Source organism: Pogonomyrmex barbatus, unplaced genomic scaffold (genome assembly GCF_055798465.1).
Source record: "Pogonomyrmex barbatus isolate J1 unplaced genomic scaffold, ASM5579846v1 scaffold17, whole genome shotgun sequence".
In the NCBI taxonomy this organism is placed as follows: domain Eukaryota; kingdom Metazoa; phylum Arthropoda; class Insecta; order Hymenoptera; family Formicidae; genus Pogonomyrmex; species Pogonomyrmex barbatus.
In genome coordinates this window covers 1086592-1106268 of record NW_028297113.1, presented here as the reverse complement: position 1 = coordinate 1106268, position 19677 = coordinate 1086592, and the positions used below count along the sequence as shown (strand labels likewise).

The 19677-nt window shown below is 41.2% G+C and overlaps 4 protein-coding genes and 1 long non-coding RNA gene across 8 annotated transcripts; 2 read left to right on the top strand and 3 right to left on the bottom strand.

Moving 5' to 3' along the window:
• Positions 1–4917: 4917 nt before the first annotated feature.
• On the bottom strand, positions 4918–5836 carry LOC148937056 (uncharacterized). The gene has a single exon (XM_089074302.1). The coding sequence runs from the start codon at positions 5809–5811 to the stop codon at positions 4927–4929; it is 885 nt and encodes a 294-aa protein (XP_088930428.1). The 5' UTR covers positions 5812–5836; the 3' UTR covers positions 4918–4926.
• Positions 5837–7279: 1443 nt separating this feature from the next.
• LOC105431038 (nonsense-mediated mRNA decay factor SMG8) lies at positions 7280–12847 on the top strand. Of its 4 annotated transcripts, none has more exons than XM_089074300.1 (16): positions 7280–7429; positions 7500–7900; positions 8068–8212; positions 8289–8563; positions 8665–8895; positions 8967–9163; positions 9250–9353; positions 9471–9664; positions 9727–9966; positions 10066–10269; positions 10340–10452; positions 10523–10681; positions 10783–10993; positions 11104–11421; positions 11500–11679; positions 12529–12847. In XM_089074300.1, exons 2-16 carry the CDS (start codon positions 7860–7862, stop codon positions 12647–12649), a joined length of 2733 nt encoding a protein of 910 aa, XP_088930426.1. In that variant the 5' UTR covers positions 7280–7429; positions 7500–7859; the 3' UTR covers positions 12650–12847. The 4 variants fall into 4 exon arrangements, with proteins under 4 accessions (XP_088930426.1, XP_011643257.2, XP_011643255.2 ...); XM_011644955.3 differs by having other exon boundaries at positions 8967–9166; positions 10535–10681; XM_011644953.3 differs by having other exon boundaries at positions 8967–9166.
• Positions 11383–12963, bottom strand: LOC148937055 (uncharacterized). The gene is made up of 2 exons (XR_016138697.1): positions 12841–12963; positions 11383–11726 (listed from the first exon to the last, which is right to left on the bottom strand). It is a non-coding gene; the product is annotated as an uncharacterized LOC148937055 (long non-coding RNA).
• A 7-nt stretch (positions 12964–12970) lies between these two features.
• On the top strand, positions 12971–17760 carry LOC105431039 (protein brambleberry). Its single transcript, XM_089074301.1, has 9 exons — positions 12971–13494; positions 13562–13955; positions 14554–14739; positions 14825–15047; positions 15123–15419; positions 15554–15766; positions 15889–16116; positions 16197–16503; positions 16581–17760. Exons 2-9 carry the CDS (start codon positions 13584–13586, stop codon positions 16714–16716), a joined length of 1962 nt encoding a protein of 653 aa, XP_088930427.1. The 5' UTR covers positions 12971–13494; positions 13562–13583; the 3' UTR covers positions 16717–17760.
• A 75-nt stretch (positions 17761–17835) lies between these two features.
• Positions 17836–19014, bottom strand: LOC105431040 (uncharacterized). Its single transcript, XM_025219281.2, has 3 exons — positions 18418–19014; positions 18243–18359; positions 17836–17999 (listed from the first exon to the last, which is right to left on the bottom strand). The coding sequence occupies exons 1-3, from the start codon at positions 18535–18537 to the stop codon at positions 17838–17840; spliced, it is 399 nt and encodes a 132-aa protein (XP_025075066.2). The 5' UTR covers positions 18538–19014; the 3' UTR covers positions 17836–17837.
• Positions 19015–19677: the final 663 nt, after the last annotated feature.

The window sequence follows — 19677 nt, the reverse complement described above, 5'->3', positions numbered from 1 at the left end:
TTTTTCCCATTTACGGCCAAAATACTGCAAGAGAACTATATAATTATGATATTTATAATCAGAATATTTGCCTGACGAAAGCTACAGAACGTTTTTTGTAAGAAAATAAATAATTCATTTATGCGTAAATAGACTTGCACTATAAGACTATGGGGAAGTTCTTTATGTGTAGTACACCAACGTGGTGATTCGTGTGTTCACCAATGTAGTAGTTGAGCATCTGATACAGTTCCGGCGCAACCAGTCCGCTGTCTGCTCTCGTTCGTGCAAAGCGGAAAGGGGCGACAGGGAAAGGAAGGTTTTCGTGCTGGTTCCCAGAATAAGGCAAACCTCAAAAGTACATTTTATATTTCCAAAGTACAAAGAAAGACGATGGGAACATCAAGAGCGTGGCGCGGGGGTTTGCGTTCCCCTTGTGTTCGGTGTGCATTCGGAGGTGGCTAGGTCGCGAGGTTCCTCTCGGAAGCGCTGCGCTCGCTTCTCGCGGGCACGAGCCTCGCCGTGGTGAGTGGTCCTGGCACGGGTCGTCAGCGCGTTTCCGATGGATGGAGTGGCCTCGGTCTGAGAGGCGGCGTGATACGAAGCCTGCCGGTGGTCTCGACGGGGCGTTCCTCTGACAATACTCCCCAAGTCCAACGGAATGAGGCGCCACGGACTTCTGGTGGCTCAGGACGTAGTCCGGTGAAGCCTTGAGCAGGCGGGCAGCGATGCGCCGCAATCTGCGGCGAGATCCTCGCCCGTTGCGGGGTAGATGGCTCGCTGCGTGCGTCCCTACGGGCCGGAAAGTTGATGCTACGGCTTGGCGTAGGCGGGCAAGTCCGCGGAGCTGCGCTCGGGTGGTGTCCGTGACGCTGGCCCGGACGCGTGGCTGTCTGCGGATGATGAAGATGTCGAGAGGGCGCCGAACAGTTCGACTAGCTGTTCTCGCCTAGAGGCCGTGGGGCGATGGTCGCTCCTCGGCGCTGGCGGCGCGGGCCCTGGTCGGCGCGATGTCGCCGACGTTCCGGGATGCGTCGGTACCCGGATGTCTGGCTGTCCTCCCAGCCGAGAAGTCCGTTCTGTGCTGGTCCTGGCGGCGAGGGTAGGCCTCCCCGCGGTGATGGCTGCCAGCAGGCTCGGGCACGGGCGGATGCGGCTGCGAAGTCGGCGGCGGTGAAGAGGCGGCTGCGAGGTCAGCGGCGGTGAAGAGGCGGCTGCGACGTGGTGGCGGAGTCCTGATCCCTGGATGTCGTATTCCTGGTGTCGTCTCCGCGGCGTGGGTTTCCTCCGGAGTCGGAGGCAGCGTCTCATTCAGTTGCCTCTCGGCAGGGATGCCGGGAGTCTCGCTCAACGGCGTGTACGGCCGCTGAGGAGAACTCAGGCGAGAGGAGGCACGGCGTGTACGGCCGCGTCGGAGGGTTGAGGAATCCCTCTATGGCGTGAACGGCCACCGAGGGGAGAGTACGACCTATTAGTGGTCGGTAACGCCAGCCGCAAAAAGGCTGTATAATTGACCGTAAGCAGTCAGACCTCAGCGCTACTTAAGCCGTGTACGGGCCCCAGTGCGCACTGAGGGGTAGTGTTGATCGATGGTGCTAGCCGCTCTTATATAGCGGTGATGTTGCTTTCCGCGCACGAGTAGACGATTGACCGGTTGGCCATCTCGTGGCGAGCGCGTGAATCACTCTCGTGCGCGGGCGGGCCCACTGCTTTCCGCGCACGAGTAGACGGTCGAACGGCTGGCCATCTCGTGGCGAGCGTGTGAGTCACTCCCGTGCGCGGGCCCACGGTGTCGGCGCGCTCGTCGCTGGGCCAGAGTGGCGGTGATCGCCACAGGACCCTCCCGTGAGTGACGGAGTCCATTACGTGATGTACCGTTGAGGGAAACGGACTCGTCTTCCCGATCGGGTAGTGGTCTCTGCCGTTGCTCGTGCCATTGGTTGCGGTGTTGTTGGTGGCTCCGGGGCGACGCTGTTTTCTAGTTGGGCATCTTCTTGCTTGAGGATGTACGCCGGCTTAAGGCCTCGATTGAGACAGTGGTTGTGTTGTCTCGAACCTGTAATTGGTAGGTCTTGTTAGTTCGGCTCACCACTTTGTAGGGTCCTTCGTATGGTGGCTGAAGGATGCCCTTGGGTCCGTCGTGCCGGAGGAAAACGTAGTCGCATGTCCGCAAGTCTTGGTGCACGAATGGTTGTTGCGCAGAGTGGTTAGATCCTTCTATCGGGCGTAATGCGTCGGTGAGTAGCCGCAGTGCCCTGAGCCAATCAGCTTCGGCCTCTGGTTGTGGGTTGCTCGATTCAGTGAGGAATTGTCCAGGTAGGCGTAGGGATTCCCCGTATACCATCTCCGCGATGGTGGTGTGGAGATCTTCCTTGAAAGCTGCTCGTATGCCAAGAAGGATAATTGGCAGTTCTTCCGTCCACCGCGGATTGGCTCTGCAGCGGATGGCAGCTTTGAGTTGGCGGTGGAAGCGTTCCACCATGCCATTGGCTTGTGGATAGTATGCTGTGGTGCGATGATGTGTGGTACTAGTAAATGCAGCCAATTGGTTGAAGAGCTGTGACTCGAACTGCCTTCCTTGGTCGGTTGTGATTCTCAGGGGAGTGCCGAATCGACAGATCCACCTGTTGTAAAAGGTGCGGGCGACTGTTTCTGCTTCTTGGTTGGCCATGGGGAAGGCCTCGGGCCACCGAGTAAATCTATCCACGCATGTGAGGCAGTATCTCTGGCCTTGCGATACTGGTAGGATAATGATGTCGAGGTGTATGTGCTCGAACCGTCTGCTAGGAGGTTTGAATGTTCCCCATGGGCTGTTTGTGTGTCTGGTGACTTTTGATTTCTGGCACTCCAGGCATGTTTTCGCCCAATTGCGGATGTCTTTGTTCATGTCTGGCCACACGAATCGTTGAGCTACCAATTTAGTTGTTGCCTTGATTCCTGGGTACGCTAGTTGATGTATTGTCAGGAATGCCGTTCGCCTGAAGTCTTTAGTGAGGTACGGACGTGGTGTGTCTGTTTGCGTGTCGCACCATAATTGCAGCGCAGTCCCAGGTATTCTGACTTTTTGAAGTTGCAACCTGTGTTTGTTGGTTTTGAAATCTTCTATTTCCGGATCGGTCTCTTGTGCGTCCGCTAGTGTAGCGAAGTCGATCACCGATTGTATGGCTTCTAATCTGAACATGGTGTCTGCGTCTATGTTTTTGCTGCCAGTTACATGCTCTATTCTGGTTGTGAATTGGCTGATGTAACTGAGGTGTCGGAACTGCCTTGGAGTACATTTGTCCAGTTTTTGTCGGAAGGAGAATGTAAGAAGTTTGTGATCCGTGTATATGACGAAGTCTTTGGCTTCGATCATATGCCGGAAATGCTTGATCGCCAAGTAGATAGCCAGTAGTTCTCTGTCAAACGCACTGTAACGAGTCTCAGTAGGAGAGAGTTTCTTGGAGAAGAAAGCTAGTGGTTGCCAATCTTCCTCCTGTTTTTGCTGAAGGGCTGCTCCGACGCTAGATTCTGATGCGTCGGCGAAGATTGCTAGTTTGGCGTGCTCGTTCGGATGTGCTAACAGTGTGGCTTGCGTTAGATCTGTCTTCGATTGTTCGAATGCTTGTTGCGTTTGATGAGACCATTCGATGGATTGCTTGCCTTTCTTGTTGGCGAGCAAGTCATTGAGTGGAGCCTGTGTTGCTGCTGCCCTTGGTATGAATCTCCGGTAGAAATTCATTATACCAAGGTAGCGTCGAAGTTCCTTGGCGGTCTTCGGAGGCTGGACTCTTTGGATGGCCTCAGTGCGAGAGGGGAGTGATTGAGTGCCCTCTTTGGTGATGAGGTATCCGAGGAACTCGATTTGCTTTTTTCCGAATTGGCACTTGGATGGATTGATGACGATGCCATACGTGCTGAATCTCTGGAAGAACGTTTGAAGATGCTGTAGGTGTTCTTCTTTTGATCGTGAAGCGACGAGAATGTCGTCGATGTACGTGAAGCAAAATTCTAGCCCTCTGAGCGCTTCGTCCATGAAGCGCTGGAAAGTTTGTGCGGCGTTGCGTAGCCCGAATGTCATGTACGGGAACTCGTATAGTCCGAAGGGGGTGGTAATGGCCGTCTTCGGTATGTCCTCTTCCGCGACTGGGATTTGATGGTAAGCTCTCACCAAATCAATCGTGGAGTAAATGCCTGTGCCTTCGAGAGCTTGTGCGAAATCATGGATGTGGCGAATCGGGTATGCGTCCGGGATGGTTCTGGCGTTTAACGCCCGATAATCCCTGCATGGACGCCACTCTTCGTTTTTCTTGGGCACCAGATGTAGTGGTGATGCCCAAGGACTACTTGAAGGGCGAGCTATGCCTAGCTCGAGCATCTTGTTGAATTCCTTTTTTGCGATCATGAGCCGATCTGGAGCGAGTCTGCGCGGCCTGCAAGTCACCGGTGGTCCCGGTGTGGTCGCTATATAATGCCGCGTTTGGTGCTTTGCCTCGGTTAGTCGGCCTTCAGGGAGCGTGATTTCCTTGTATTACGATAGGAGTTTGTGGTATGGAGTGAATTCCTGGACGGTTTTGATTTGCACCGTGATGTCGTCGCTTGCCTTGCCCCGAACCGCTAAGCCTGTTGTCTGATCGATGAGACGTTGGTTGGCGAGGTCGACCATTAGATCGAAGTATGCAAGGAAGTCGGCTCCAATTATCGGCTTATCGAGATTGGTTACGATGAATCTCCAGGTGAAGGCTCTTCTGAGTCCGAGATTCAATGTGATTGTCTCCATGCCATACGTGTCAATCGTGGTGTTGTTAGCGGCTGTGAGAGTGTATGCGAACTTGTTGCGTGGTCCACGAAGAAGTTTGCGTGGGAATACGCACAAGTCTGCTCCCGTGTCCACGAGGAAATCAATTTTTGTATTGACGTCAGTGACATGCAGGCGGCGTATTTTTTGGCTCGTGCCCAGTACCGCCTTTACTGGCGAGCCGTGTCGTTTCCCTGTATTGTGTGTGAACAGGGTGCTTCGCATTTGCGGGCTGCTGCACCGAATAGCCGATGGTACCAGCACTTCGTATTGACATTCCCTCTTTCGGATCTTGAACGAGATCGGTTCCGTGAGGACTCTCTCTGTCTTGCGTGGTTTAGTTGTAGGCTCATGCGTTCTATGGTGCGCGCAAGGGTTGTAACCTGTTGCTGCAATTCGTTTTGTTGGATGCGCATTTGTGCAAGTTGTACTTGCATATTATAGTCGGCTGGCGTGTTGCGTGTTGTTTCAGCTAATTGTAATGCCGGGTCTCTGGTAACGTCTAAAATCGCGTCTGCCATTTCGGCGAGGTGGTCCAGAGTGTCTTGTGTTTTGCTGACTAGATGTGGCTTGAGAAAGGTCGGAAGGCGGCTGAGCCAAATGGTCCTTACGACCTGTTCGCCCACGACTTTTCCGGCTAGGTTGCGCAGGTGTCGCAGGAACTGCGATGGTTTGCGGTCGCCTATTTCTTCATGCTCGAGTAGTTGCCTTGTTTTGTGCTCCTGTGTTGCGCTCAGGCGTTTTATTAACTCGGTGCGTAATGTTTCGTATTGCCTTTCCTCAGGAGGATCCTTCATAACTATATCGCGTACTTCCATGGTGTATTGCGGACCAAGTGCTGTGAGTGCGTGGCCGAATTTTGTTTCCTCCATTGTGATGCCTGCTGCCTGGAAATTGCGGTCCAGGATGCTGAACCATAGTTCTGGATCGGCTGGCGTGAATTCTGGAATTCTCATCGCTACCCTGTTGACCTCCTGTGCGTAGGGTGATTGCACTTCCACAGTCGCTTCCAGTATGTCGCTGATCGTGGATTGTGGTATTGTTTGCCGGCGCATGCTTATTTCTTTCTCTTCTGTATTTGTATATATATATATATATATATATATATATATATATATGTTATTTTGTACTTGCTTGCTGAGTGCAGGAAGTTGTGGCCTTTCCTGGGAAGTCGGGGGTCATTAATATGGTGGCTGCGAGGCCTCCGTCTGAGAGGCGACGTGATAGGAAGCCGGCCGGTGGTCTCGTCGGGGCGTCCCTGCGACGATGCTCCCTAAATCTAGCGGAATAAGACGCCACGGACTTCTGGTGAGCTCAGGACGTAGTCCGGTGAAGCCTTGAGCAGGCGGGCAGCGATGCGCCGCAATCTGCGGCGAGATCCTCGCCCGTTGCGGGGTAGATGGCTCGCTGCGTGCGTCCCTACGGGCCGGAAAGTTGATGCTACGGCTTGGCGTAGGCGGGCAAGTCCGCAGAGCTGCGCTCGGGCGCGGTGGTGTCCGTGACGCTGGCCCGGACGCGTAGCTGTCTGCGCGGATGATGAGGATGTTGAGAGGGCGCCGAACAGCTCGACTAGCTGTTCTCGCCTAGAGGCCGTGGGGCGATGGTCGTTCCTCGGCGCTGGCGGCGCGGGCCCTGGTCGGCGCAATGTCGCCGACGTTCCGGGATGCGTCGGTGCCCGGATGTCTGGCTGTCCTCCCAGCCGGGAAGTCCGCTCTGTGCTGGTCCTGGCGGCGGGGGTAGGCCTTCCCGCGGTGATGGCTGCCAGCAGGTTGCTCGGGCACGGGCGGATGCGGCTGCGAGGTCAGCGGCGGTGAAGAGGCGGCTGCGAGGTCAGCGGCGGTGAAGAGGCGGCTGCGACGTGGTGGCGGAGTCCTGGTCCCTGGATGTCGTACTCCCGGTGTCGTCTCCGCGGCGTGGCTTTCCTCCGGAGTCGGAGGCAGCGGCTCATTCAGTTGCCTTTCGGCAGGGATGCTGGGAGTCTCGCTCAACGGCGTGTACGGCCGCTGAGGAAAGCTCAGGCGAGAGGAGGCACGGCGTGTACGGCCGCGTCGGAGGGTTGAGGAGTCCCTCTATGGCGTGAACGGCCACCGAGGGGAGAGTACGACCTATTAGTGGTCGGTAACGCCAGCCGCAAAAAGGCTGTATAATTGACCGTAAGCGGTCAGACCTCAGCGCTACTTAAGCCGTGTACGGGCCCCAATGCGCACTGAGGGGTAGTGTCGATCGATGGTGCTAGCCGCTCTTATATAGCGGTGATGTTGCTTTCCGCGCACGAGTAGATGATTGACCGGTTGGCCATCTCGTGGCGAGCGCGTGAATCACTCTCGTGCGCGGGCGGGCCCACTGCTTTCCGCGCACGAGTAGACGGTCGAACGGCTGGCCATCTCGTGGCGAGCGTGTGAGTCACTCCCGTGCGCGGGCCCACGGTGTCGGCGCGTGGCAGCGCGGCGGCGCGCGCCGGCGCGCTCGTCGCTGGGCCAGAGTGGCGGTGACCGCCACAAGATAATAAGGTGCAAATACTTTCATCTATTGTAAATTTTTTTTAAGAGCCAAATTGCAAAATCCGGCTCTGTAGCAAGAGTCATAATTTTATAAAAAATAGTAGAAAAATGCTCATGGCAGAATATTGCTTCTACGAGATGATATATGGATGTACTCAAATATATCTGCACTGTAAGTAAGGAGTAGATAGTTACATTTATTTTAATTATTTAAGAGCTAAATTGCAAAATTGACTCTGTAGGTAGCTTCGTAATTGTAAAAGAAATTATCTTAACAAAGTTTCATGACGAAATATCGTTTCTATAAGACAAAATATAATTGAGTACAGATACATATCTGCACTGTAAATAAGAAGTAGATCATTTTAAATCAAGTTGGAGTTAGCCCATCGCTCCTGCCGACCCTTAAGTGCACAAAGATTAAGAGAAAAAAAAAAGGATTAAAAGGATTAAAAGGAATAATTGCAGAGTAATGTGATAATAGGAAATCAGTGGACCTGTGCTATATAACTCGGTGGATGAGTTAAAGCAAGTTGAAGGCATTATTTCTCCATCCGAAGATAACCTCAAAACACATCGTTCTAAGTATAAACAAATTCATAATGCGACCGCATAAATTCAAACTTCCATGTGATATAGACAGGTATTATATATTATATTTAAAAAGCGAGTAATATTTTTTACTAATTCAGATTCAAAGTATTATACAATAAAAGATAATTATTATCTTTATTTTTCATAAAATATATCAGGGAAAGATACTCTCTGTTGACATTTTGATGACATACTGACACTTTTACTGGATTTTAGTTTTACGGAAATCGACAAGAAAGTGGTGATAGTCTCAGTGTTTGGTAAATCTCAATATCGAGCAAAAGGATGCAAGACGGACATGCTAAGTTCTATACTCCAAATAAATCTTCTGGATAAACCAGAAATTGATCAGGAGTCTTGGGTGAGATATTTTTTTCTAGTCTAGACTTACTCATTTAATTAAGTAATATCCTGTTTTTATGTTTTTCTTTTTTCAGTGTGAAATTGAAGGATATTATAATTCTAAAGAAAAGACAGTTTATTTGCATTTGAGAGGATTCTTAGATGCTTATTCACTTCTGACTGAATATGACAAATTCACGGAAAAGCAGGACTGTAAGGACTTTCTTAGTGTTTGGGCACATATGAGAGATAAATATGCAAGAGCGCTTCTAGTATTGTTTCACATATCTCACATAATGGTGCTTACTCATCCAACACATACCTTCGACTACAGTTATGTACATTTATTCCGTGCTATGGATATGATCAGGTCAGTGTCAGATTTTTGCCAAATTAAATATCTGTAAATAAATATAATTTACATATCAAATTTTTTATTGAAATAATGATTACAAATGATTTTTATGATAGGCAAAAGATCTCCCCACAACTTTCTGATGTGTTAAGCTGTATTCATAGTTTACCTAAGGATTGGATTGCAAATGCTAGACCTTGTTCACCACGAATATTATTTTACTTCGAAACCTGTCCTGCAGTATTCCAGGATTCAGACAGTGATGCTAACATCAAGAAATTAGAACATTCTCTTGAGGATCAAATTTATCATGTGCTAAGAAAAAATAGGATTGTTACGAATATTAGGTACAAAATTAATATGTAATTTTGCTGAAGCAAGTCTGATGAAGCATTAAAACTATTTGTTTTGCTCTTAGTTCAAATTCTATGTTTGCAATACCAGCTAATCAGGAATTTGTATACATACATACTGGAAATACAGACTCAAGGGACATGTTAGGTTATATGGCAAGAAAATTAATAGAAAGCTGTAAAGTTGGTTCTGGTGGTACAACGTCAAAAAGTCTTGTTACTAATTTGGATTCAAACAATATTGTAATGAGTGACAGCGAAGGTGGTAAGACCAAAAATGAATGAAGGAAAAAGTAATGGTAAGGGAGCAATGTATACATATAAAATATAATTCTTATACATTTACAGAGACTCACTCATTTAAATCATTTTTGCAACAACATATAAATCTGGCCTTCACAAAAGGATTTGACGATAATGTTAGTCGGCACTCCATACCAGCCCATTTCGAGGTGTGATTATGAAACTTTTTAATTTAATGCCACATTAATGCTGAATTAATATTAATCAAATGATATTAGCATTAAATAAATCATTTTTGATTCTTAAAAACAAGCAATGTTTTACAGATACCTACTTTAAATATATTTTGCCAAGTAGCAAATAAAGTTTTCGATTATTTTATTCATGGAACCGACAAAGAACTATTAGCGCTTCATAATTTATTAGATACAGACGTGAAATTTAGCAAGAGCCGATGTAATAAAATACTTCCCAGAGCTTTACAAGCGTATCAGGAAAATCTACCACAGCATTATACGAGGTAAAATTGTTTGTGACAATCATGATTTAAGAACATTATGTTTCAAATAAAATGTCTGCTAGAGCGTATCATGAATCGAAGCTGGCACACGCGATGGCAGTTTTCGAGATGCATGCCCGCGGTCCATTGTTCGAGGAATTTAGTGAGAAATTGCAAGCCGAGTGTGACAAACATTGGCGAGCTGGTAGACAAATGTGCGAAGTATTATCACTCACTGGTCATCCTTGCACAAATCCCGTTCACAGAGGAGGTAGCGAAGGTGCAGGAGGTGGAGAACAAGCTGAACCCAGAGAGGATGACAGGCATGTATTTTCCTACATATATTTACATATAATAAATCGTATATTCTTATATAGATTATAATAAATTTATATAATCAATTACATTATTTTTATCTGCAGTGAACTACCTACCAGAGAGCATTGCAGCGGCGTCAGATACGTGTGCGCTTGCAATTGCGGTAGGATTCAAGGCTCGAGAGAAGATCCCTTCAGTCTGAGACAAGCTAACCACGATTATTTCCAGATGTTAGCGAAGCAATGCGGTTGCGCGCAATTAGAGAGTATACAATTTCCTATATTTCAACCTAGCACACATAATTATAGGTAAAGCATTCACACTACTAGAGATTTCAGATGAACAATGATGTACATATTTCTTTTTTCTTACCTATAGAGCAGCGCAGTTATTTTCAGCGACCAAACGCCATGATTCCTTCAGTCGTAACGAATCCTCTACACCTCAAGGAGACACGCAAGCTTGTAGTTTAGGAGTTGACACTTTAAATGGCAAGTAGCATTGAGTATTCCAAGAGATATCCGTTTAACGAATATTTAATTATTTTGGGAAATATTGTAGATGAAATTACAGATTACGGTAGCGGTGGTCAATCGTCGGCAACAAGTGATCAAATAGATAGTGACATCCCAAGATTAAGTAGTAAGACGAGTCTGACGCCAAGCGATTCACACAAAGTTGTTATAGAAGTTACTGACAGCGATGCGGAAAATGCTAAAGGTTTCATTATATTATTCATTATTATAAAAGTTCAAGTCTAGATATTTCTAGATTTCTAAATTTAATTGAACATATAAGTATTCCAAATATATATTTTATAGACAAATCTCTAGTTAGACAACCATCAACGACAGAATATCTACCTGGAATGTTGCATACCGAGTCTCCATCCGGCTTGCTACCGCAATTCTCCAGCTGGTCTCTGGTATGTCTCGGACCGAGTAGCTTATATTCTCACAATTTAGGACTGCAGCATCAGATCGGAGTATTCCCTACTTCTGCATTTTTGCTGCCATGGGATGTGACTGTCAGGTGAGCAGAAAATATTGCAATTCCTAGACATTCCTAGACATTCCTAGAGTGCCGTTTGCAATGTTTTTTGCGAAAAAAAATTTTCTAAAACGTACAAATATCCATTGAAGGTTAGAGCATCACGAACGAAAAGAGCGGCATTCGTTGTGGCCGATGGTGGGCGATCAAGGAGGCGGCTATTGTTCACGAGGAGGGAAAAGTTTCCAAGCTATGAATGCTATTCGCGGTCGTAAATCAAAAGGCGGCAAGGAATTTGTGGTGAAGATATTTGTCGGGGTAGAATACGAATGTCCGCGCGGGCATCGATTTATGCTATCTGCACCTGACAAGGTGCTGAAAGCAACCGGAAACGGTATAGTAAAGGATAGTGGAAATAAGGTGACGTCTAGTACAGCTGATATGCCACTTTATTTCCCTTGTCCTTGCAGGTTTGTAGAACTAGATATGCTTGATGAAGCTCAATGAACAAAACATTTCTCTTTTTTATTAATTTTTTTCTTTTTTAGGCAAACAAAACCATTAATTGCTCAATTAATGAGAATCCATGTGGTGACACCTAAAGCCCCAGTGCACGTGACATTGAATCCTCGGGTCCAACCTGGTCCTCCACCGTGTCCGATTTTCGTCACCGGATGTGAAGAGCCGGTGAAGCTCTCTCAGAGTGCATATTGGATTTTAAGATTGCCGTATCCTTTTCGACTAATAAAATTTTTTGTATATTTATATCAAAGCGCTGAAAATACAAGTAGACTGAGTCACCATACATCGATAGAAGAAATTCAATGTTTCAAAGTTCATTAAAGAAAGTAAATATAGCTAATATGAAATAACAGTATAATCAAACGGTAGAAAACTCTTTCAACTCTTTTACCAATATAGATTAACTTTAATCTTGATTTAATTTACTTTTTATGTTTTTTCAATTCTTAAAATTGAAAAAAGATAAAAATTAAGCTAAGTCGAGATTTAAATCAATTCATATTGATAATAATTGATAAAGAACTTTTAAAATATTTTATTTTGATCAAGTAAATAAAATAATAAGATATATGATATTTAAGCATTTCTGCATATTGAGTTTAAATTTTTGTTCTAAAATTTGTTCAACTAATATTTTTAACATTTCATTTATGAATCGTTATTTAAAACATTAATTGAAATCTTTTTAACTCTTCGTCGGCAACTTGTAATTTAGCATCAGCTTTTATCTGGGATTTTGATCATTGTATAAAAATCCGAAAAAATTGTTATATATTTGTAAAATCTTTAACAAGTTTTTGTCATTGAAGAAGTTTTTTTCGCGAGATTCCGAACTCTGCTATTTACTCGCTATTTATCCTAACATTTATCAAATAAAAAAATTATGCAATGATATCTTTAAATCTCCAATTTGTTGATATTGATGAAAAGTTAAGTCTATCAATATATAATTTTATGTCTTTAAATTTATGAAGAGTTTCCTTTACAATTAATATACAACATGTACTTTATATTTCACTTAATCGATTTCAAGTTATCCTTAACAAATTCCAAAGTTATGTATATATGGGCGAGAAGGGACCATATCTACCACCCAAGGAACCAGTACCCACGTCACATGGACGTTTGTTGGCTGGCATGTATGGTATCAGCGAGGTTGTGCCAGAGAAGAAGTGAAAAATAGATTTTGACATCGCGATATTGTGATATGTATATACTTGTGAATACTTGTGTCTCATATTTACACGTGTGTGTGTGTGTGTGTGTGTGTGTGTGTGTGTGTGTGTATGTGCGCGCGCGCGCGCACGCTCGTGTGCATATGTGTGTTGAAAGAACTATATACGTTTGCGAAATAAAAAGTTTGCAACCTGTGGATTCCCGGACTCGATCTTTTATTCCAATTCCGACTCGCGATTGGTCGCTTTTAAAAGCCTCGTCGAAGCCCCCGATTGGTTTGCCTTAATTTGTTTTCGTTTCGAAACCGTCGCTAGTACGTATGACAGTTACATCAAGTTACATTATATACTTCGATGACGTGCGGGCTTTACTAAATCGCCGTATTCTCGAATAAAAATTCAACGGATCTCGTGGTGATTGAGTGACAAGAAATCACAGGCATAATCGCGATTTCCACGAGCGCGAGTGATCAGATTCCACAACCGCCATCTGCGCATTTTAGTTTGAACGGTATAACCGTTGGAGCGCACACAGCGAAAACACATGAAAAAGTATTTGTCATCGCGTTTCAAAAATCACACAAACAATCATCCTCGTTGCTCGCTAGTTTGCGTTCAAGGAAATTTCTTTGATTTTTATTGCGTATAAAAAGGGACCGAATGCTCCGAAATCGGAGTCGCCTTACGTTGGCGCGATAAATCCGTTCGACGTTCACGACACGGATGCCAGTTTCGAGACGAAACTGTATCATTTATTTTTAGTGACGCAATTTTATAACATCGCTCGGGAAGAGACACTGCGCTTGTATATATAAATTATTCACCTTGAGGTTTTGATAGCTCCAGGTAATTGTTAGATAATTAAGCATTTTAATGTTGGATTAATATAAGATTCACACACTTTCTCTTTCAGACGGTAGATTAATTGATTGTAAATGGAGCGCAAATTTCTGTTGTTAACATTTATCTCGTTGCTTAATTGTAAAACCAATGAGGCATCCATCCTCGACTGGGTATGGAAATCGAAAACAGATGATACAACTGTCCTGGTTGCCGATGGTGTACCTTTAATCTCGATTCCTTATGAGTCAATGACGGAAGATGAGAAGTTTCTCCAGGAGGCTGCCAAGGTCACTGATATTCAGGTATCCTCCCCACTGGAGACATGTCAGCATAAAGTTGTTATGAGAATCAAAACCTCATGCTCTGATATGAGTGAAGAGGAACTAGCCAAATTAGGTGTCAATCTCCTTAACTGCCAATCAGCAGTTGAAGGCAGAAAAATGTTCCCCTGCACTGAAACTATGGTACGTAATTTGGCAGGATGCTATTTCTCTTCATGTTTTGCAAAAGACTTGTTGTTTTCATCATATTTTGTTGACTTTTTCATTGATCTTCTATATTTTATTAGTCTTATAAAATCCATTAATATTAACAAGAATATAATTGAATTATATATAATATAAGAAGCATATCTACAACTTTTTTAACAAGTGTTTTCCAGCATGCCTAACAACTTTTATTTATGAAAACTTATCAATTTTCCAATGAGAAAATTTATAAACAATAGAGAACTGATTTGATAGTAAGATAATGTACGTTGCCATGTTCTTTATAAATTGTGGGGGTAAACTCCATGCCTGTTCAAACCTGCATGCTTCCCCCTCCCTTTACTTCAGAAGACCTCCCCAAAGCTTCAGCCGCATAGTGTTATATATGCTGTGTTAGCGTTCTACTCATAAACTTTAGTATAGCAAAGCTTGATTTCAATTAAGAAAAATCACAAATAGGAATAATAATTACTAAAAATGTGCTATTTTGAAAGAACGTGTGCATGCAACAAAATCATGGTTGTGTAATTTTGTTATGTGAGTATAACAGCATGTTTCCCGTTTTCTTTTTTAGTCTCTTAAGCAGTGTACAATTGATATGGATGCTGATATGTGGAATGCATATCATTTAATGAGTAACAGAGCAAGAGCAGTTTGTTATGCATCTCGAAATACACAATTTCGTGCTCTTACAGAATTGACAGTCAACAAGCTGATGCAATCTGCACATTCTCAAATTGAAGCACTGAATTCTTTGAAGGTAATTATATGTTTCTTGCACAGTTTATTGATTCATTTATGATCAAAGAATTACATTGTTTTAATTATATTGTATTGATAAATAGCAAAGCCAAGCTCGTCTGGAAGAACAGACAACAGAAACTCTGTCATCATTGAACAAAGGAAACAAGATACTTTTGGAACAACAAGAATACTTGAAAGACGCTCAGGCGGCATCTCACAAACTTGTAACGACAAATCTGAAAGAATTGTACAATGAAAAAGCATTAATACGGTCTGGCCACGCTCAGCTTGCAACTATGACAGAAGAAATCAGAAATAAATTAGGTAAAATAAATTTTCTTCTATATTTTGTTTTACTATCAAAGATAACATTCTAAGTTTGTTTGATGTGTTTTTCAGAAAAGGCACATAATGACCTTGAACAACAGGCTATCGAACGTGGAATAAATCATCAGGAGATATTGCAGGATTTGATTAGTATACAGGAACAAGCACAATTAATCTGGGAGAAAATCGAACATAGCACTGATCGTATACTGGAGCAACATCAGGAAACCATACAACAGTATGAACAAACGATGGAGAAACTCACACAGATTAATGATACCATTCAGTATATTTGGAATCTCACTAATACAATGCGTGCAGAAGTAGATCAAAAGTTAGGATGGATTACTGACTACATTGGTGATACCGGTAAAAAAATAAAATTTTGTTAAATTATTTACATTCATTATATGAATTATAATGAAATTATTTACATTCATTATATGAATTATAACGAATTGAGATGTGCCGCTAATGTAATATATTTATTTCTATACTTTTAGGTGAACAGATGCAAAAAGTATATCGTATATTTTTACACGTTGTGTATATATTAGTGGCAATGATAGTCGCCGCGTTTTTACAAGCACCATTTTTAACCAGAGCTACCATTTTGAGCGTGGTACCAGCGAATCTTTTAACTTATTTGAAACATGGCATGGAAGTCTCTTTAGATTTTATGTCCATGACAGTATTAATATTTTTAATCACCGGAAGTAAGTACTGTGTATCTCGAAACACGTAATAATGAGATAATTCTTAAGTAAATATAGAGACAAAACAATAATATAAAGTACATAAATATTTTACATTAGATGCATTTATTTCTTTAACGTAGTGCATTTCATAATGCTGGGAATACAACGTATGATCGGATCGAACACTTTGGAGGCGAAAACAGAATTAATTAAGCTGATCCATCAAAAGGGACATTCGAACGGTGTTACTCAAAACAATGCATCGTCGTCGTATCTTAACATTGTACCAAAACAGCTGCACACAATGTTTGTGAAAAAAATACAGAATTTCTATGATGCCATCATTTCACAAATAAATCACTGTAAAGGTACCTTTTTAATTTGGGATTGAAACTACAAAAGAAAGAAAATGATTCTTATAATGTCTAATAATTTTTTTTTTTTTAAGGAAAAATTAATACTTTTTTGGAATTAATTGCTTCATGGGGTGGACGTAATTTAAATGTACATGAAGAACTTTCTTGTTCATACCAATCATCAAGAAAGAAGCGTGAGGATATCATTTACAATGAATATCAGTATTCCAATTTGATGCCAAAGGACTTCATAGAATGTGATTCTTCGAACGATACATCAATGTCTTGGCAATACCGTGACCATTTCAATAATAATAATAATGATGATAATTTTGATGATACAGAGAGGAGACTGTTTGAGCATTTTCAATCCAATATAGATTTACCACGAGACAGAAGGTAAATGACTGTTGCAAACTAAAAGATACATATTTAAAAAAGGATAAATCATTAAGTGACTAAAAAAATACTTTCAGTAATACTCCGTCACTGAGAATATCTTGTATGGGAATAACGAGAAATGGTAGAAAATGTCGAGCATTCGCATCACCTGGACAACGCTACTGCTATCATCATTCTACTGGCACATCTGTTAGGACTGATCTTGATTAATCGAAAAAGAATTGAAAATTAAATCGTTAGCACTTATAAGATTGGTGACAGATTGGTACTTATTTTATATATATATTTGTATACATATACAATAGACAGTGTATTTTAAGATGGAAGTAATTTAAGAAAAACAAGAAAAACCCATAAAAGTAAGAATTAGTTCGGAAAAAAATTGTGATAATTGATTAAATCCAGTTAAATAATTTTTACACAATTTGCGATTTTGTAAGTAACATTTCATGTATTTTAATAATAATAGTGATCTCAAGATATCACAATGATCTTGAGAATATTTTAAATATATAGACATACTTAATTAATATTATTTATTTAAATTACATGACTTGTATTTCATCATTGTGATTGAAGTATGTATATTTCTATTTTGTGTTGAGACTAATCTAAACTAAAATTTACAAGACATTGTTTTTAATTGCATAATTTGAACAGAATTGTACAAATTTTAAGATCAAATTTTGTCTAGTCTTAATTCAAGCTTACAGTACATATGATTTAAATTGTGATGATTCTATCTAACTCAATTTCAGGTTTAAAATGAAAAAAATTTTCTACTTACATTAAAAAATATTTTAACTCGAATTTTTCTTAATGTACCAGAAAAATTGCTTTTTTCAATTGAACTTTGATTATAATTAAGAACTTTGATTTAACTCAATCAATTTATCACGTTCATCCAAACTTTAATCTTCTAATTTTTAAATTATTCGTGTAATTCGTACATAATTCTCACAATTTAAAATTTTTTATGTGAATATTCATGGAAATATATGTTCTTTTTAATAGCGAATATATAATATATATTTAAAAATACGTAATATCCTATTGTTGTTATAATAGCGCGTAATAATAATAATAATTAATTCTGTATTTGATGTAATATTTAATATTTATAAGATACAATCTACGTTTTATAAGAATACAAACATGTCAAAGTATAAAACTTATAAATAATCTTGTAACGCTTATATATGAAATTTTGTAAATTAATATAGATATAAACTTTTATTACAAAAAAGTAGAAAAGCGTTTGTGTTTTTTTTCAAAATCGCATTGATTTTTGCTAGAATATTGTAGGTGTGTTGTATGTATATTCTGTTTCATCAACAAACTGCCATATTGAATTGTGTGCATACAGCATCACTCGTCAGCTCCAGAAATTTTGTATGAATATCAAGACCGGCTCCCACAACCAAATTGTGTAGATTACAATAGTTTGTCCCAGAATCGAATAGCATGAACCATTCGTTTGACACAGAATCAGCCTGTCAGTGTAAGCGATCAATTGCTTTTATTAGTTTAACAATCGACTTTAGTATTTTAAGTATCTATGGATCATTGAAAGAAAGATTTGGCACGAATTTTCAAATCGAATTTATATTAAAAAATTAGCGTTAAATATTAAATATATTAACAGCAAGATAATATTCAATACAATACATTTTATAGTGTTGTTTGTTCTTTTCACAATTATCGTATAATAATTTGAATTTGAATTAAAAACTTACTGTAACAAGACACGTATTGTTCAATTCCTTGAAGATAATCTCAATTTTCTCGAGCGACTTCAAGTTCGGTGTTCTGTGCGTTGCTCTGATTATATTATTCTCCACAGGAAGCTGGAGCTATCACGAGATATATATTAGCATTAATTCTCATTTAACAATCGAATTATACTTTTACCGTATACAGGCAACTGCTGCCACGCTGTTGACAAGCTTTCCAAGAAGACCAATTCATTATCTGACGCTGGAACTTTTGCATCACATACGCGCATGAATCATCAAACTTCCTGGAATTCATATATTTATATTGATATTTATTTTTAAAAAAGATTTAAAAATATAAAACAATTCGATAAATATTTAAAAACTTGTTGAACTAGTATCATTTATATATTTATATCTTTTTAGCCAAAGATTAAATTTCAAATTTATCCAAAGAGAGAGAGAGAGAGAGAGAGAAAGAGATTAATTTTAAAACTTTCAAAACTACGGTTTATTTCAATTTTTCCTTTCAAAGAACCACTTTTCCAAAGAAACTACTTTTTTTACAAAATTATAATTTAGAGACGTAATAATATTTTTCCCTTCTGCAGAAATGATGATGGTTCTGATGATTCTGATTTTTGCAGATAATTTTTTAATTTAAGAACTTAATCCTCGAAAAAAGAGTAATGTCGGTCCGCAGCAGTCCGTTCTCATGGAGTCGGAAAAGCGCAGATCGTATATTTTTCGGGCGGTGTCGTCCCGACCAAAGCAAAATATACGAGGCCCCACGTCGTGCCAACGATATTGAGTTTCTCTGTGTACATAACGCATCACGAAAGCGGCGTGTACGTCGCTTCAAAAGAAACTTTTCGAAAGCTCTAGTCCTCGTAAAAACGACGCGACGATCATTCGCGTTAGCTATTGCCATAGGATGAAAGAGCTCCGATCTCTCGGCGCTTAGAAAAAAAAAAAAAAAGAAATAACAACGGCAAGAATGTAAATCCGCCCGAAAAACTCTGGAACTTGTTCATAAAATTGCCAAGAAACATTTTGCCACTTCGACAGCAAGGTGATAATGCGTCGCGGAAAGCTGCAAAATTCAACAATGTTTTTTTACGATTTTGGAACTTTTCGAATATCTTGCGACAACTATGCTCCTCTCGGAAATTAAAAATTTCATACAAAAAGATTAATCATCTATTACATCATATTATTTTGAAGTCATGCCATATATATCTATGTAGAAATATAGATTTTATATAATTTTTATTATAATTTAATGCAGCTAAATTGATAGTTATATCGTTCATTGATAACCAAATATCTTTTATAATAAAAAAAGAGTTAGGAAGGTTTTATAGAGGGGAATCTTATAAATAAAATCAGGAGACTGATTTTCACAAGAAAATCCATTAAAAAAAAAAATGGAAATTAATTGTTAGTTTATTCCAAG

Excerpts from the sequence above, each read along its gene's own strand:
- LOC105431039 (XM_089074301.1), top strand. The coding sequence starts at position 13,584 with ATGGAGCGCAAATTTCTGTTGTTAACATTTATCTCGTTGCTTAATTGT. Across the intron at positions 15,048-15,122 it reads AGAAATCAGAAATAAATTAG|AAAAGGCACATAATGACCTT; the intron begins GTAAAATAAATT and ends TGTGTTTTTCAG. Across the intron at positions 15,767-15,888 it reads AATATTTTTAATCACCGGAA|TGCATTTCATAATGCTGGGA; the intron begins GTAAGTACTGTG and ends TCTTTAACGTAG.
- LOC105431040 (XM_025219281.2), bottom strand. The coding sequence starts at position 18,537 with ATGAATTCCAGGAAGTTTGATGATTCATGCGCGTATGTGATGCAAAAG. Across the intron at positions 18,360-18,417 it reads GCAGCAGTTGCCTGTATACG|CTCCAGCTTCCTGTGGAGAA; the intron begins GTAAAAGTATAA and ends ATCTCGTGATAG. Across the intron at positions 18,000-18,242 it reads ACAATACGTGTCTTGTTACA|GCTGATTCTGTGTCAAACGA; the intron begins GTAAGTTTTTAA and ends TTACACTGACAG.
- LOC148937056 (XM_089074302.1), bottom strand. The coding sequence starts at position 5,811 with ATGCGCCGGCAAACAATACCACAATCCACGATCAGCGACATACTGGAA.
- LOC105431038 (XM_011644953.3), top strand. The coding sequence starts at position 7,860 with ATGCGACCGCATAAATTCAAACTTCCATGTGATATAGACAG. Across the intron at positions 9,354-9,470 it reads CCATACCAGCCCATTTCGAG|ATACCTACTTTAAATATATT; the intron begins GTGTGATTATGA and ends AATGTTTTACAG. Across the intron at positions 10,270-10,339 it reads CCTAGCACACATAATTATAG|AGCAGCGCAGTTATTTTCAG; the intron begins GTAAAGCATTCA and ends TCTTACCTATAG.